General features: G+C 34.5%; 1 protein-coding gene and 1 non-coding gene across 3 annotated transcripts in view; both read right to left on the bottom strand.

Moving 5' to 3' along the window:
* Positions 1-17,946, bottom strand: part of PRPF39 (pre-mRNA processing factor 39) — a 37,285-nt gene that overhangs the window by 1,797 nt on the left and 17,542 nt on the right. Inside the window, exons 4-13 of one of the 2 annotated variants that reach the window (XM_029237809.1) lie at positions 17,755-17,823; positions 17,489-17,651; positions 17,242-17,360; positions 12,271-12,438; positions 6,668-6,833; positions 6,107-6,214; positions 4,555-4,719; positions 4,114-4,240; positions 3,480-3,748; positions 2,430-2,614 (exon numbers count right to left, since the gene is read on the bottom strand). In XM_029237809.1, the coding sequence (XP_029093642.1) occupies positions 2,430-2,614; positions 3,480-3,748; positions 4,114-4,240; positions 4,555-4,719; positions 6,107-6,214; positions 6,668-6,833; positions 12,271-12,438; positions 17,242-17,360; positions 17,489-17,575 (1,394 nt within the window). In that variant the 5' untranslated portion in view covers positions 17,576-17,651; positions 17,755-17,823. The remainder of the gene's footprint in view (positions 1-2,429; positions 2,615-3,479; positions 3,749-4,113; positions 4,241-4,554; positions 4,720-6,106; positions 6,215-6,667; positions 6,834-12,270; positions 12,439-17,241; positions 17,361-17,488; positions 17,652-17,754; positions 17,824-17,946) is intronic. The other variant, XM_029237808.1, reaches the window with a different exon arrangement.
* On the bottom strand, positions 3,327-3,412 carry LOC114905438. Its single transcript, XR_003796263.1, has one exon. It is a non-coding gene; the product is annotated as a small nucleolar RNA SNORD127 (small nucleolar RNA).

The raw sequence follows: 17,946 nt of genomic DNA, 5'->3' as shown, positions 1-17,946 counted from the left end.
ACTGAAAAAGTGCCTGTTCTCTGTACTACAGTGGGCTAAAGCTGATGGGATACTGGCCAAGAGCTACCTGTTTTTATTATTTGTAACACCTGGGGAGAGCCCGACTAAGGAGCTATCACACAACAAAGACAGTGACCTTGACAATATGTTTTCGTCCAATGCAACGAGTCCTGACAGTTACATAATTTGTATACTTTTGAGATCTAACTTAACAATGCTTCTTAAAGACACCTGCCACCAGTTAAGATAAAGTGTAAACTTTGGCCATGTGATAAATTGAATTAGAACTAAAATAAAACTACAGTATAATTAGTTATCATTGATTAAAAAGATAATTTTTAATAAAAAAATGTGATATGTATTATAGGTCTCACCTGGAACTTAGAACTTCAAAAACAATGTCACCTGAAGCCAAACTGACTTTAAAATCATAATGATTTTGTTTTCCTTTTACCATTTTCTTTTTCTTTTTGAGCGTGGAATCCTAACCACTGGACAACCAGGAAATGCCCTCCTTTTACCACTTTCTTAAATATTTTTTAGAAAGACAAAGATGGCCTTATTTTTTAAGGAATCAGAAACCTGAACACAGATAATTAACATTTCTGTGGAAATGACCTTGATGTTTACATGCATGTTCAACTTCCCTGGACAGCCTGCATATGTACACATTTAATAACAATTAACAGTAACACTGGTCCCAAAATATTCCAGGGGCAAAAACTGTCAATAATCTCTGGTTCAGTGTTTACTCAACATAAAGGACTTTAAAATGGACTAATTTCCTTAAGACCTTTAACAACTCATGGGTTGGCAACAAGAGACTCAATATTCATATGAGAAAATCTGAAAACTGAGGAATACAAAATATTAAGTGAGAGCTAGGATTTAATCCTATATTTGTCTGAATGAACATTAATCCTTACCAATTCATTACACTGCTACCTAAATTTCTAAGCAACTCATTGATTTTCCATATCACTCCCTTTTTAAATTTCAAATACAACAATCTTAGACCTGATACTCAGACCCTCCATAACTATATTTACAAGGGCCTAACTGGCATCCTTGTGTCGGACCTCAGATTTGTCTGTATATTACTGCCAAATTTAAATATGTCATTTAACCTAATTCAAAACTCTAATAGCTTCCTACTGTCAACCGTGTACATGTGCTCAGAACTCAGTCTAGCTTTTAAGACACAGCACATTTAGCATCAAGCTTTTACCGCTTCATAAAACCCTCCAATCAAGCAGATATTCTTTTTACATGAACTTTAATTTGCTTCCACCATTTTATCCTCTCCTTAGCTTATCTGAATCCAGTAATAACTAAATGAAGCCCCACCTCCTCTATGAAAGATGCCAAATACATTCTGTTCCAGAGAGATCAAAGCCTTCTTAACAGTTATATGCTACCTCACATATTATGTACAGCCTCTCTAGTCACCATACCATCCAACTAGACTAAAAGCTAGAATTACATATGCCATTTCTTTTGTATACTTTCTTCAGTACAAAACAAAAGGAAGACACATACAGCACATGAGGTGGTTAAGAACACAGGCTCCGAAGTAGGTTCTAATTCCAGCTGCACAATGTAATAGCTAAGTGACCTTGGAAAAACTGCCTAATCTCTCTTTAAGCCTCTCTTTGTCTATTAAAAGACCAGTACCTCCTCCCCTGTTAGACTGTTAATGTACTTTACATTAGGTAATTATAAAACTTTTAATGTGCCAAGCACATATATACAGTTGTATTAAAATGTAACTCATATTAAACGTTTTTCAGTTTAATTAAAATCTTACTCAGCCATCAAAAATGTATACACACTTGCCTAACAGGAATTGGGGTATTTCCTTACTAGAACCAGGTAAGAAAGGAATGGCAGCAATGCTCTAATCAATATTTCTACTCTTCTATTTTGCAGATTTAAATTTTAAACTTGTCCTTTTCCCCACCCTCATCTTTTAGCCTTTTATAATGCATGAAGATGAGGTCATTAAGGCATGATCTGTAAAACCACACCCATCCTCTTCTCTAATCTGAGATGGCATTCCTATTCCAGAAAACCCCATCTACCTTTGGTGGTCTATATATTAAATGTTTCTGTGTTTCAGGGTTCAATCCTTCACCCATTTCCTTTTTCACAGAATTCCTGCCTCCTGCTTTCTCTCATCTACTCATTGTTTAAATCACCACGCTAAAATTCTGAAAATAATTTTGAAGGAAAGACAAACCATATGTCCTCTCATTAAGCACACAGACATCTGCAAAACTGAATTTACCCCCACATATACCCAAGGAAAAATAAACCTAGGAAACATTTAAAATTTAACATTATTTTGTACTCATTATCAAATTCCCATCCAAAATTATCAGTGCTCTATTACTATTCAGATAGATAATAATATATAATTAAGATCTTACTTATTAACATCTGAACCAAAATCTTCAAGAAATTCCACTTTTCTCTGAGAAAATGTAATTCTCATTTTCATAGGTAATGAACCATGTATAGCTTTGTCAAAACAATTTAGGATATTTTCTTCATTTTGTTTGAGGTCACCACTATATTCCATTTCAAGTAAATTGAGGTATAACTTTGTGTTCTCCTGTGTAAAAAGCAGTACCAATTAATCATATTTCTAAGATATTTTGGTTAGACCACAGATATTTTAAATGCCTTAATTTTTATGTCTCAACTTGAAAAATTCAATATTGAAAATTGTATTAAAATGTAATTCATGTTAAATTTTTTCAGCATACATCTAATAAACAGGTAAAAAACTAATAAGTACATTGGTAGGTAGAGACATCATCCTAGCATCTCCTAAACTATGCAAGTTGTTAAATGCCAATAAATTAAAACCCTATATCCTGTCTTGGGTTTAATGTAGCTTGACCTACCATAACAAATATGAAGTAAAACATAAAAAAATGATCTCTACAGTTCCCAGTAATCTAAATCTTCACAACCATAGATAATCTTCCTCACTGCAGCTGGAAGCAAACCTCTTATAAACCTGTGTCTTAAACAGACCTGTCATTACCCGAAAATCTAAAAAATGAGAAATTTCCTAGACACTATCTTTTGACATCAGTTGATATATAAAAGGAAATACTTTAGAAAAGGAGAATAATCTCACTGCTACATTTGTTACAATGTAGGCAACTGCCATATTTATGTTTATAAAGTGTTCTCAGGCCCTCTACTTAATAATCAATAAACTTGCCGTAAAATTTCTAAATGTGGAGAAAATAGAAAATCCAATAATGTTAATTTTCTCAACCTTTTAATGATAATTTGAAAATTTTTTAAAAGAATGGCAACATCAGTTTAGAGGGACTGTTGTCTTCATTTAGTAATGAAATATATTACATACAGACCAAACCTTTCATCATAGTTGCCAAAATGAAAAACAACAACAAAAAAGACTATTTTTTATGGAAGATATTCTAAAAAACACAAATACATACTTTGTCTCTTTCAATAGCTTCCAAAAGCACCTTTCTTGATTTTGGAAGGTTTTTTTGTATTTTGAAAAGATGTCGGGCTAGTTTGATAGCATAAAATGATGATTCATTATTTGATTTGGCATTTTTAATAGCTTCCTGAAGCAAACGTTCAGCTTCTTCCATATTTCCAAGCCGTCGTTCTAAACTTACTCTTCTCAAACGAACCATTGCCAATCCTAGAACACATTCTTCAAATGTTCTCAAGATATTCCTGGCTTCATTAATATTACCTAGAAATAGTAATTAAATGTTTATGCTTTTGTTTAAACTTATGAAATAGCCTTTATGCCAGGTATTGGCAAATAACAGCCCACAGGCTAAATCCAGCCCTCTGGCTATTTTTTTTTTTTGAAATGGAAAACAGCCATGTTCATTTTTTTATGTTATTGTCTATGGCTATTTTGGAGCTACAATGGCAGAGTTGTTAGGAAAGAGACCATATGGCCTGCAAAGCCTAAAACATTTACTATCTGGCCCTTTATAGAAAAAGTTTACCTGACCTCTGCTTTACACCATCTCTCAAGACTCAATTCCTATAACTTTATCCTAAAGTAACTTAAATCCCAAAATATCAACTGAATGTCCTCATTCTTACCCTGCTGTTCCTCAAAAGCTGCCCAAAGCATATGCACCATGGGTTTCTTTGGGAGATGAATTGTGCAAGCTCTGCTGAAGACATGCCTCACTCCTTCAATGCTATGATTTTCCATATACTTGGCATACTACATACAGAAACAGAGGAAATACTGAATAATTTACAGTTGAACAAGCCATTAAATATGTGACAGAACGATAAAATTCTATTTTTAAACCCATTCAGCACCTTTATTGAACCACTAGACTAGTTTCTGTAAGGAAGGACGAAGAGAGGCAACGAGGTTGGCATATGCAGCAGTCAAATCTGGTTGCAAGCAGACCATCTCCTAATGCAACAGATATAGTTATATGAACAACATTCAACAGAAGTACAAAAAAGGTTAGTCACTAGATCAATGTTTATAATATATTCAAGTTTCAGAGCATATAATTTTCTTACCTTAATCCAAAACTCCTCATAGAGGGCACATGATATGACACATCTTTCAAAGAGAACCACAACTCGTTCATGAGTCCCATTTTCAATTTCAAATTCTAAGTATTCTTTCCAGTTTTTCAGTTGTGCCTTTTCCAATGGTTTCACATGAAAATAAGGTCTTTTAATCTGTAATAAAAGCATGACATGACAATGAAAGTAAACCAGTACCAACACCAAAATATGTATGACTACAGTAATACAAATTATTTAAATTATAAATATAATAATGAACCAAAAAATTTTAATCACCATATCTCATGAGTAAAAAAACTTCTAAAATTAAAATCCCTTTAATTACTTAGGCTTTATAAATTGAAGAAACAGAATGTATTTTCCACTTACCCTGTCATTTTAATAGAACTACACAATTTTATGTTCAGAAAACTGTATTCTTTGCTGACTATTTTAGAATTGAACAATTATACCACAGTAACAGAAAGCAGATCAGTGTCCATCCAAAGATGAATGGATAAAGATGATGTGGTATATATACACCAATGGAATACTACTCAGCCATAAAAAAGAACGAAATAATGCAATTTGCAGCAACATAGATGCAACTAGAGATTATCATACTAAGTGAAGTTGGTAAGAAGGAGAAAGACAAATACCATTTGGTATCACTTATATGTGGAATCTAAAAAATAAACTAGTGAATGTAACAACAAAAAAAAAGGAAAGTAGATCAGTGGTTGCCCGGGGTAGGAGTGCAGTGTAGGTTATTGACTGAAAAGGGGTTCTGAGGTGACAGAGTAGTTCTATACCCTGATTGTTGTGGTGATCACAATGCATATACATTTGTCAAAACTCATTTTACGAGCCAGTCACAAAAAACCACATACTACATGATTCCATTCATGTGAAAAGCCAGAAGAGGGAAACCTATAGGAACAGAAAGTAGATTAGCAGTACCTTAGGGCTGGGAGTTGGGGGCAGTAAGCAGATGAGGGAGTAGAGGGGTGAAAGCTTAAGAGTAAGGGATTTCTTTTCGGGATGATGAAAAGGTCCTAAAATTAACATTAATTAAATGTTCTAAAATTAACTGTATGTACCTATCTGTGAATATACTAAGAACTACTGAACTGTACACTTTAAATGGGTGAACTATATATGGCATGCGAATTACATCTCAATAAAGATGTTTAAAAAAAACAAAGAATTAGAATTCTGAAAAAATAAAAACACCTCATTTTACTGTACCTAAAATAGGTACATTTTGTTGTACATAAAACTCAATGAAATTGATTTTAAAAATTGAACTGTAATAAAATAGTTCAGATTAAAGATAATTTGCAATTCATGTAAGTCTGAATTCAATGTTTCTAAAATTGATAATGGAAAATGATAAAATAATGGAAAATTGATAATGGAACCCATAAGTAGGACAAATACCTCATTACTTAATAAGCAAAAATAAAAGGCAGAGACATCACTCAAAACTAAAAGAAAAATACATTACTCCTATCTGTATTTTGAAGCATATAATGACAATAACAAAAAAGTAAGCACTTACACCTTCTTCAAATGTCCATCTTTTACTAACTTCATGCTCATTATAATTAAACATTTCTTGATGAATTTCAATGATTCTATGTCTCATGTTTTCTATTTCAGTAATTAGCTAGGGAAGAAAAAAAATTTTAATCACACAAGTTATATACTAAAATTTTAAATATCACTGCTTACATTTAAGTATTATCCGCCCATACTATAGTCTTAGAATAGTGATGGGTTTTTAACCATTATCAATTATGTGCAAAGTACAATTAACAATACTGAAATCTGTAGAAGTATTTCCTAATAAACTACTTTCTCATATGCCTTTTTAAAAACAAAAAACAGAGCTAGTACATCACAACATAGGCCAAATAATCCTTCTAAGCTAACATAGTTTTTCAGGTGTCTCATAGTAAAACACATTATCTACTCTAAATCAAACAAGCTAAAGAATTCCCACCTGCCTTAATTAGAAATTGATTTTATATGAGCTACAAGTCATACCACACATGCAGTCAAGGGACATAAAGTTTAGTTTCTCATGCACTGAAAGATTTTTTTTAATAAGTCTGGTTACCTTTGCTGGATCAGTTATGTCTTCAATTCCTGATGGTAGATCATCACCAGGAGGACCATCATCACCACTATGCCCATTTACAGAAGCTAATTCCCTTCGCAGCTGAATAAACTGTTCACCAGTTAGAAGATCTCTAGGTAAGTTATTCTGTATATGTTCTTTAAATCTAAAGGAAAACAATAAAAATACAAGCTCTATATATGAAGTATAATTTTAGATCCCACATTACATTTCTACTACACATTACTCTTTCAAAGGAACTCTGATTTAAAGAAGCAAAAACACCACACCTTTTCTCCTTTTCTACAGTAACAACCTACCACTTGATAAAACAGTCTACAGACATCTTCATTTCCTTCCTGCCTTTGCAATGGAATGAAGAAGGCGTGGACAAGTCATACATTGAAATCCTACTTCTGTCCATTACTAATTATTTGACTTACAGGAAGTTTTTCCCGTCTCTAAATCTTGGTTTTCTCATCTGTCAAGTGACTGTAAAATTAAATACAGCAATCCATGTTTAAATTATAAATGATTACTTATAAATGATCAACAAATTTTGCAGTTCCTTCCTCACCTCCCAATTACTCCTGAATTCACATGTCTGTGCCAAACACTCCAATGAAATTGCCCTAATTAAAGTCACCAAGTACCTCTTACATGCAAAATTAAATGGATACTTGTTTTATAGTACAGCATCTATCCTAATAATGTCCTCAGTACTTAAGGCTGTTAACTAACCTTCCTTTTAGAATCTTCTTCACCCTGGGCTCTGAGTTACCACTTTCTTGGTTTTCCTCCAAGTCTCTGACTGCTCCTTGATTCCAGCCTGCCCCCAAATGCTAGTATGCCCAATGATTCCACTCTGCATTTTGTTCTCATCTATTTTTATATACTTTCTGTCCAATCTTATTAATACAGCTTGAAATAATAAGCATACTATGACTTTAAAACTCTAACTTAAGCCCAAACCTTTTCCCTAAATTTCAGATTAGTATATACAACTGCCAACGCTCTGCATAAAGAAATATAGATTTTAAGCAAAGAGTGTTTTGAAAAACATGTCATTTATCTACACACTAGTTTTTATATATATATATATATATATATATATATACAAATTTTAATCAAAAACACCAAGTTGAAGAGCTAAAGTATCTACACCATCTCAATTTGGAACCTTATATACAACGTGTCTATAAGTGTGTCACTTTCATCCACAAATCAACACCCTCACCATTTCTAATCTTTTTTAAAAATTATTATTTATTTAGGCTGCACAGGGTCTTAGTTGCAGCACACGGGATCTTTGTTGCGGCATGTGGGAACTTCAGTCGCGGCATGTCAACTTCTTAGTTGCAGCATGTGGGATCTTTAGTTGCAGCATGTGGGCTTCATAGTTGCAGCATGCAGACTTCTTAGTTGTGGCATACGGACACTTAGTTGCAGCATGTGAACTCTTAGTTGCGGCACACATGTGTGATCTAGTTCCCAGACCATGGATCGAACCCAGGCCCCCTGCATCAGGAGCGTGGAGTCTTACCCGCTGGACCACCAGGGAAGTCCCAACATTTCTAATCTTGAATCTTGATATTGTCAACCATTAAGTTGCCGAATCTCTTCCACCTACCTTATCTCTTACATTCCACTGGATATTAGGTCCAATTTAGTCTACCTTCTAAATATGACTTCATGCCCTCCTCACTACTCAGCTACATAAACATAAACCAGTCTTCCAGCCTCTGGTCCCACAGCTTCTAACCCCACCTCAATATTGCTATCAAAAATGTTATCAAGGGCTTCCCTGGTGGCGCAGTGGTTAAGAATCTGCCTGCTAATGCAGGGGACACGGGTTTGAGCCCTGGTCTGGGAAGATCCCACATGCCGCAGAGCAACTAGGCCCGTGAGCCACAACTACTGAGCCTGCGCGTCTGGAGCCAGTGCTCCACAACGAGAGAGGCCGCAACAGCAAGAGGCCCGCGCACCGCGATGAAGAGTGGCCCCCGCTTGCCACAACTAGAGAAAGCGCTCGCACAGAAACGAAGACCCAACACAGCCAAAAAAGTTATTAAAAAGTACACATGAAAAATAAAATAGTAAACAGGATCATATCCCACCCTCATGCCAAAATCACTTCAATGTTTACCCTGCATTCAGGTTAAAATCCAATCTCCTTGAAGTCTTTCATATTCTGACCTAGCCTCTGACCCAGACCTACCTCTTCAACCTAATTATCAGACATGGTTGTACGTGTACCATATGCTCCAACCTTATGGATTTTTTCCCCAAGTTTCTTAAAATTGATTTAGGTTACTGACACCTGGATTTTTATGGATTTTAAGACTTTCACAGGGACTTCCCTGGCAGTCCAAGGGTTAAGACTCTGTGCTCCCAATGCAGAGGGCACAGGTTCAATCCCTGGTAGGGGAACTAAGATCCTGCATGCCGCATGGCATGGCCAGAAAAAAAAAAAGACTTTCACAAACATATGTAAATAACACTGGAAACTAATTTTAAATTTTGCAAAATCAGTGAATACAGAGGCTTAACTTCACCTATTTTATCACCAGGAAGACAAAAATACAGATTGCCTTGTTTAAAAAAACTTTAAATGAGGAAGTAACTCTCACATGTGTAGTATGAAAATGAATAGATTTAATACTCAAATAAATATTAAAATTAAAAATTGTCAAGACATAAATAAGAATCTTGAAATAAGGTAAAACTGAAAAATAACTACTTATAGAACATAAATTTAAAATAACTGGACTTCCCTGGTGGCACAGTGGTTAAGAATCCTCCTGCCAATGCAGGGGACACAGGTTCGAGCCCTGGTCCGGGAAGATCCCACATGCCGCAGAGCAACTAAGCCCCTGTGCCACAAGTACTGAGCCTGCGCTCTACGGCCCGCAAGCCACCACTACTGAGCCTGGGTGCCTAGAGCCCATGCTCCACAACAAGAGAAGCCACCGCAGTGAGAAGCCCGCGTGCCACAAAAAAGAGTAGCCCCTGCTCGCCACAACTAGAGAAAGTCCGTGCGCAGCAACAAAGACCCAACACAGCCAAAAAATAAATTAAAAAATAAAATACAATAAAAATAAATAAAATAATCGCCACATTATATATATAAACTTCTTTCATATGGTGATAAAATATGCATAATACTAAACAGTAATATTCCATTAGCTTTTTCTACTATAAAGCTAATATATTCAATATAGAATGGCTGAGTGCCTAATACTGGGTTGGCCAAAAAGTTCGTTAGGGGTTTTCCGTAAAGGAAAATACCTGTTCCTAGGTATTAAGGCCAAAAAGAATTAAAAATCCTCAGAAAATGACAGACATGTGAGGATACAAGAGACATAAATTCAAAACAGTGTTATCAGTGCTAAGATAAATGAAATAAATGTAGGTAGAGTGCTGGCACAAAAGACAAAACAGACACTTCCATTTAGGTGAACTGGAAAAAGTGTCACGGAGAAAACATTAAGCTGTATGGGTCTTAAGGAATATGAGTTCACCAGACAAATGGTAAGTGGAAAAGGTATTACAGTCATAAAAAGCATAAAACATCACTGCCCTTTGGGAAATTATCAGTACTCAGGTTATGTCTAGAGTTTAAGAACTACCAGGGACTGGGCCTGAGGAATTAGATCATATCACAAAAGTACTCATGCTAAGGAGGATTTTAAATTAGATATATTCTTAGAGATAATGTTCAGTGTATATCCAATATACAAGCCTACACAACAGAAATATTTCTAATACAGCACTTAGCTCCTTTAGCACATGCTTCCTCTTCTACACTTTTGAGCAACTTGAGGGCCAAGTCAATGCATACATATCTTCTTTGGGCCTTTATTCCTACAACTTAACTGCATATCATCTGGTACATGGCAAGCGCTAAATAACTGACTTTAAATAGGAGAAGTATATTTGGCAAAAGAAAACATTTCAGCAGTTCTCAAAGCAATTAGTCATGTGAATTAGTTTACTTATATAAACTATAAGATTTACTTATACCAACACTACTTCTGAGTTTGCTATACTCATAAGAAAAGTGTGTCTCATTACATTAAGTGAAAAAGAGTAGATTAAAAAGCAGTATGTGTAATGCAATCCACTAATCTCTATTATACTCATACATGCATTTTTAAAAGCCCAGTGAAATATTAAAAAAAAAAAACTACACCAAGAACTTTGGGGCCACACTGTCTAGGTTCCAATCAGCTTCCAACCACTTACTAATTCTGTGACCTTTTGCAAATACTTTAATCTTTCTTTGCCTCTACTTCCATAAAATATAAATAATAGTACCTATACCTATACCTGGTTAATTGTGACGATTAAATGAGTTATAAGGCACTCAGAATACTGTCTGTATAACTGTTTCCTAGTCATATTTTTTCTTACCAACAATAAAATTATTATAATCATATATTTTACCTATACTTTAGACCCTAGAAGAACTGGTTTATGAAAGGAACCCACTTTGTCCCAGAAAACTTTTTAAATCTTTTTTAAAGGCTTTTAAAAAAACATTAAAAATATTTTAACTTTTTAAATTCAGTCAACAAATATTCACCAAGCGTCTCCACATGCCAACCCTTGTGTTAATAATCTCTTTCAGCAAGTGTCTCCCTAGGTCATTATACCCTAGAAACCTGCCCACCTCCTCTATCTCATGAAAAACAGAGATGGTATATTCAGGTCCACATGCTTTCTGTGTCTAACCTGGGTCTACATAGCTTAGCAAATTGATCCACAGTTCTGTACAAACGTTTCATAAAGTTTTCTAATTTGTTAGTAAAGAAAAATTTAGAAAATCACTTACTTAATAACTACCTAAAGTTTACAGGCTCTACCACAATACTAGTTATAAAAATTATGACAGAAATATGGCAGTTATAGCAAACATTTATCAACACAGTCCTCATAACTTTCTTGTTCAGAAAGACTAAGTCCGTATTAGTGGGAGCCTTATTAATGGGATACTTTGAATATATCAGGAACACGGAAATCACAGTACACAGAACTAGTTGTTTTAACAGCACTCATTAAAATGAAATGATACGAGTCATAACAGATTATCATAGTAGAAAATTAAACTGAAATTATTTTTGATTGTTTGAATATAAACAGGACTTACTACATAAAATACATTCTTTGCTCTTTTGGATATAAGATGTTACGTGAATCACAAGAATGGACCTTTAGTAAATCATTATGTTTTAAATAAGCATCTATTACGTGCCATGTACTGTGTTAACCATGAAGAATAAACTTAGATTCTTTTCTCTCATTCCTTCACTACTCTGAAATATCTTAGACAAAAGGCAGGATTTCTATCGTTTCCTCACCTATAAAACAGATAAAAAGAACCTTCTGTCTAAAACCAGTAAAGTTCCTAAACATTTTATAAGCTATACTGAAAATGTCAAAATCTAAAACTGTATATAACTTGCGATTATCGAGCAATAAAATTTATTCCTGTTTGCGTCTAACAGAATCTTACATTTCAAGAGAATAAGTATCCTCATTATTGGAAATTAATTACCTGAGTAATCACAAAAAAATGTTAACAACCTGATTTTTCCACTCACCTCTGAAAATGATGACTGTACAGCTGTGTTGGAATACCAAGAATACGATCATATATAGCTGTAACTTCTCTCAGGTTTCCCTGTTCATTTTCCCAGTTTATATACATTTCCCAGAGTCTGTCAGATCGGAAATCTGTTCCTGCAGCTAGAACAGCATGCTCAAAAGTTCTGAAAAATTAAATTACCTCTTAAGTTATCTTTCCAAGATAAAATCACTTTAAAAATATTATTTCTACACTTTGCAATATATACAAATATCAAATCATTGTCATACTCCTGAAACTAATAAAATATTTCTAAATTTTAGAAGATAATGCTAAATTCAAAATTATATTCAACTTTATACAAGTAGAGATTAAAAGGAAGAAGGAATAGTAGAAAAGTGTATGACAGTTGCTTAAAAAAAAGGGAAAACGTAAAGGGAATAGGTAAATGTAATTTTATGTAACTGTATATTGTTTTATATGATATAAATTTGCAATGCAAATTACACAGCAAACATATAAGAGTAACACAGTAGACACTAAAATATTCGTTAAACTTGAAATGTCTGTTGAATAGATTCCTTTAGGACAAAAGACAGACAAAATTTATCTCCCTTTAAGAAATAATTTTCTGGCAAAACAACTCTCCAACAAGGGGTCCAGCTGCCTTGTCAGGTAATGAGAAATATACATATATTCTAAAACTCTCAAAATTCTCTCCTAATTCTAAAATTCCACAGTTACACTTTACTACAAAATCATTTATTTTAAAATACTTAGCTCATTTGAAGAGATTTCTGTAAGCAATTTTAATCACTGGATTTGATATCCCAATGGGATAAAATTTTAGGTACGTTTTCAAAATAAATATTAGAATCAAGAGGGATTTTTAACAGTATAAACTACACTACCTAAATTAATCTATAACTTTAACTGAATGCCAATCAAAGCTCTAAGAAATTTTGGATGGAAGAGAAAAAAATTCTAACATTCATCTAGCATACAAAGATGCAAAACATTTTTGTAAAAGTACAAAGCAGCAGGCATTTTCCTGAAAGGTATCAAAAGAAACTAGAAAGCTACAAAAATTAAAAGTATGGCACTGGCCTGGTATCGGAAAAATGGATTAACAGTTCCCAAGAAAACAAAATAGATCTATATATATGTGAAAATTTAGTATATGACAAAGTATTTTAAATCAATGCACACAAAATTTTTTTTAATTTAAAAAATAAAAAAATAATAAATCATTGCAGAAAAGATGGACTATTCCAAATGGAAAAAATAAAAGGTTAATCTCTGACTTGCAAAAGACGCAAACTAAGGTTAATCTGTTTCACAAAAGACACAAGCTAAATGTCAGATAAGTGAACTATAAAAAAAAGCCTATAAAAAGAATTAGAAAAAAATTCAAGATTTATGTATTCTTGGCAAGATAGGCACAAAACTCAGAAACCAATAAAAGATTACAAATTGAACCACAGTAAGAAAAAAACAAAAACAAAAACCTCTATATGATAAAGATACCCTAAACAAAGATGTGCCAAAACCGGGGGAAATATGTTTAATACACATAAGGGATTGAGAGAACATGCACGCGCATGCGCGCGCGTGTGTGTGGTACGTGCACACACGTGTATGTTTGTTTGAGATTTTCAAGAGAGTTAAAATACATGTTATTCCTCTGCAGAATCCCAAAGTGATTCAGGAAATTAACGCACCAGACACTAAGAAAACTGGAAGTAGCTGGAAGAGGAAGGATGACAGGTAATGAACAAAATGTTTAGACGAAGGTTTGCTTAATGAATGGTAAGAGGCCTTGAACCCACTTTCCTGCTCAGCTATGGGATTTCAGAAGCTAGGTATATGCTCCCCAGGCAGATCAGATGATCCTTCAACGAAGAAACTGCTTGGTATAGGAATAAGATATAAAGATTCCAACACTGGGAGTCCCCCAACAAAAACCTGAGTAGCCACCTGATCATGCACCGTGAAGCCCTTTATTCCAGCTAACAATGTAGTACAGAACTTCCATTCAGTTTATTAGTATTGAATCTTTAACATGAGCAGAAATCCAGAGATCAAACGTATCAGAAATGAAAACAAGCAAACAAACAAAAAAGAGAAAACAGCGCTGAGGGCAGAGAAAAATTTCAACTATCCTTAATACGCTCAAAGAAATGTTAAAAAGATATGCAGCCAGGGACTTCTCTGGTGGTCCAGTGGTAAAGAATCCACCTTCCAATGCAGGGGACGCGGGTTCAATCCCAGGTCAGGGAACTAAGATCCCACATGCCGCGGGGCTACTAAGCCAGCACCTCAACAAGAGAGCCCATGTGCCTCAAACTACAGAGCCCATGCACTCTGGAGCCCACGTGCCACAACTACAGAGCTCATGCGCCCTGGAGCCTGAGCTCCACAACTAGAGAGAAGGCTGTGCACCACAACAAAGAGCCCGCGTGCCGCAACAGAAGATTCCACAAGCCTCAATGAAGACCCCGCGTGCCAGAACTAAGACCAGACACAGCCATAAATAAAATTAAATAAATAAATAAATAAATAAATAGGACTTCCCTGGTGGTGCAGTGGTTAAGACTCCACGCTCCCACGCAGGGGGCCCGGGCTCGATCCCTGGTCCAGGAACTAGATCCCACACGCATGCCACAGCTAAGAGTTCGCATGCCACAACTAAGACCTGACACAACCAAAATAAAATAATTATTTAAAATAATAATAAATATTTTTAAAAGTAAAAAATTTGGATATTAAAATAGAAAGATATGCAGCCATATAACAAGAATAGGAGGCTATAAGAAAAGGAATATTCAAAGAAGAGGAAAGATTCTTAGATACTAAAAATCTTATGGCAGCTATTAAAAATCCAATACAAGGTTCAAGGAAATACCTCAAAAAGTCAAACAAATCCTAGGAGATTGAGAAAAAGGAAAAAGGTAAGAAAATTAAATGATTAAAACAGAAGGTCCAATATCCAACTATTGAAAACAACAGAGAAAACCAAGAGAAAGAAATTATCGAAATAAGAATGTACACAATAATAACATTTCTAAGACTAGAAAGATGTGCTTTAAAGCATCCCAGATTGAAAAGGCCCACTAAGTAAGCACAATTAACTAGAAAAAGAAAGTCCACACCAAAGCATTACAATTGCAGTTACAATAAAGAGAACATTTTAAAAGCTTCCATGAAGAAAAACAAGTCACATAAAGAGAATTCAAAAGAATGATATTAATACTTCTCAAAAGCAGCACCGGAAGATAGATGGAGAAATGCCTTCAAAGCCCTAAGGAAAAATTACTTTCACCTCAAAATTCTACACCCCACTGGACCATCAATTGTTTCAGACATAAAGATTCAAAAAAATTTTTTTCATTCCAAGCATCCTTTAACAGGAAGTTATGGGATGTACTCCTCTAAAAGGCAGGCATGAACCAAGAAAGAGTAGGATCTAACAAGCTCTAATAAATAGAGCTTGATACCCAGGAAAAAGGTCAAGACATCTCCTAGAACCATGATAATGAGGAAATCCAAAAACCGCTGTACAACAGAATCAGAATACAGCAACCAGTCCAGATTACAGAAGAGGAGGTTCCAGGAGGGCTATCTCCAAGAAGAGGAAAAAAAATGGAATTTACATTTCTCAGAACATAATTCTTTTTTTGTAATCTTCAGATTAAGTAGACTAACACTAGATACATATATTTTTTAGTTTCAAAAAATAACTTATATAGCATTTGTACGTTGTGGAAAGTCAGTATTAGTACTGACTACTGAAAGTAGCTGTTGGAGGGGGTAGAAAATTTTATATGTTTAAAGAAAGCCAGGCAAATGGAAAAAAGGGGGGAGGGAAGGAAAGGGGTAATTACAGGAAAAACAAAAAGCTATGAAACCTATCCATACTGGAAAGATGAGGAATGGGAAGACAGGGTATAAGTGAACTAAAAATTCTCATCTACCATAACAGAATGATAATGTCTATAGGTAGTGAGAGAGAAGCAGAAAGCAGTAGAGTGCTACTGTTTTAAACATGTTGGAAAATATCAGAAGAAACGGCTAAAATATTTAAAGAGAGGTGGAGGAAATCACTTTTTGTTACAAGCAGTTTAACATTAACTTTTTAAATTACATGTACATATCAATAAATTGATGAAAATAAAAACCAAAAACACATTTTAAATTCCTATAATCAGTAACAAAGACAATCCAAAGTAAAATGAGCAAATGTCATGAACAAGCAATGTAAAAATGCCTTATATAGACAGCATTTGAAAAGATGGTAAACCAGGATGACCAACCTACAGATATGTGAACTAAGATAATGAAATACTACTGGAGGTTAAAGAAAAAAACATGGCATGACTATGGGAAAATGACTACCCTCATACACTGTGGGAGTTTAAAATTGCTACCACTTTTAAAAGAACATATGACAAAACATAGCTGCGATTCCCTTTGACAGAAGTTACATTTCTAGAGTGTTCTACATAAACATTGACTTGTAAACAGATGTTCACTGAAGCACTAATGATTTCCTATAAATAAGAATTTGGTCAAATAAAATATACTACCTTGATACTATAAAACACTCTTGCAATGGTTAAAAAAATGGTAGGGAGAATTTCTAAAACATTCTGTTAATTTTTTTAAGAAATCAAACAAAAATATGTGTAATATGTATACACACATATATGTACATCTATGTTTATCTGAAAGAACACACCCCAAGTAATTAACCATGAGAGGAGAGGGATTGGGGACATAAGAAAAGGGGGTGTGGAATGGTGGAGGACTTTATTATGTACATTTTTTAATAATCATGCATAAGTTTACTATGTGTATCATTTTTTTTAATAGTGAAAAAGAAAGTTAAACTTTTAGTTCAGCATTCTTGAGTAGTTCTATTATCAATATCAGAATACTTGACTTATTTATATCTTTAAATACATTTAAGTATCAGTGTTTCACATACCCTCTTATTGTACTGTTTGTCTCAGGATCACCAGGGTCCAATGTTTCTTTTAAGAAGTTTATATAATGTATCCAAAGGTCAACACTAAGAGGTATTGCCTGAAGCCCCCGGCGATACACCTAAGAAGAAAACAACAAACTGTACTTCAAATATTTAATTATTTCTTAACAGAGAGGCAACACTGTGTTATCCGGTGAACCTTAGAAATACTAATTACTGGAATTTTGTTTAAATAATCTACCATTACCATTTGGGTGGAGGTTGGATAGAACATGGCAATGTTCTGATCCCCACGTGCAGAGTCTTGATCTTCAAAGCGCAGCAGTCCCTGCATTCTGACCGGGTTGTGTGGGCAGGCTTTGGGTTACAGACCATAGGGCACAGACCCATTAGAGCATCAATGACAGCGTCTGACCAAAAATGCAATAAGACGTAGCAAATGTGACTAGCAAACCAACTATATTGTTTGGAAAATGAGAAATAAATGTAAGTGAGAGAAAAGCCCTGCCCTACTTGTTAAGCTGCAGTGTAATACAGAGGCTTGCACTGCAAAGCTTGACAAACTGTAGAGGTTTAACGCACCTGCCAACAAAGAGAGAAAATATTAGCTACAAATGCCACAAGAGTGACAAATGCAAATAAAATACCCTATAAAATTGTTTGACCATAAATCGTAGGTACTGCCAGCCAAAAAAAGTCTCTGTT

The sequence above is a fragment of the Monodon monoceros genome, unplaced genomic scaffold (genome assembly GCF_005190385.1).
Source record: "Monodon monoceros isolate NGI ecotype Baffin Bay Population unplaced genomic scaffold, NGI_Narwhal_1 Super_Scaffold_21, whole genome shotgun sequence".
NCBI lineage: Eukaryota > Metazoa > Chordata > Mammalia > Artiodactyla > Monodontidae > Monodon > Monodon monoceros.
Note: the sequence above shows the minus strand (reverse complement) of the source record. Positions and strands in the feature narration are given on the sequence as shown.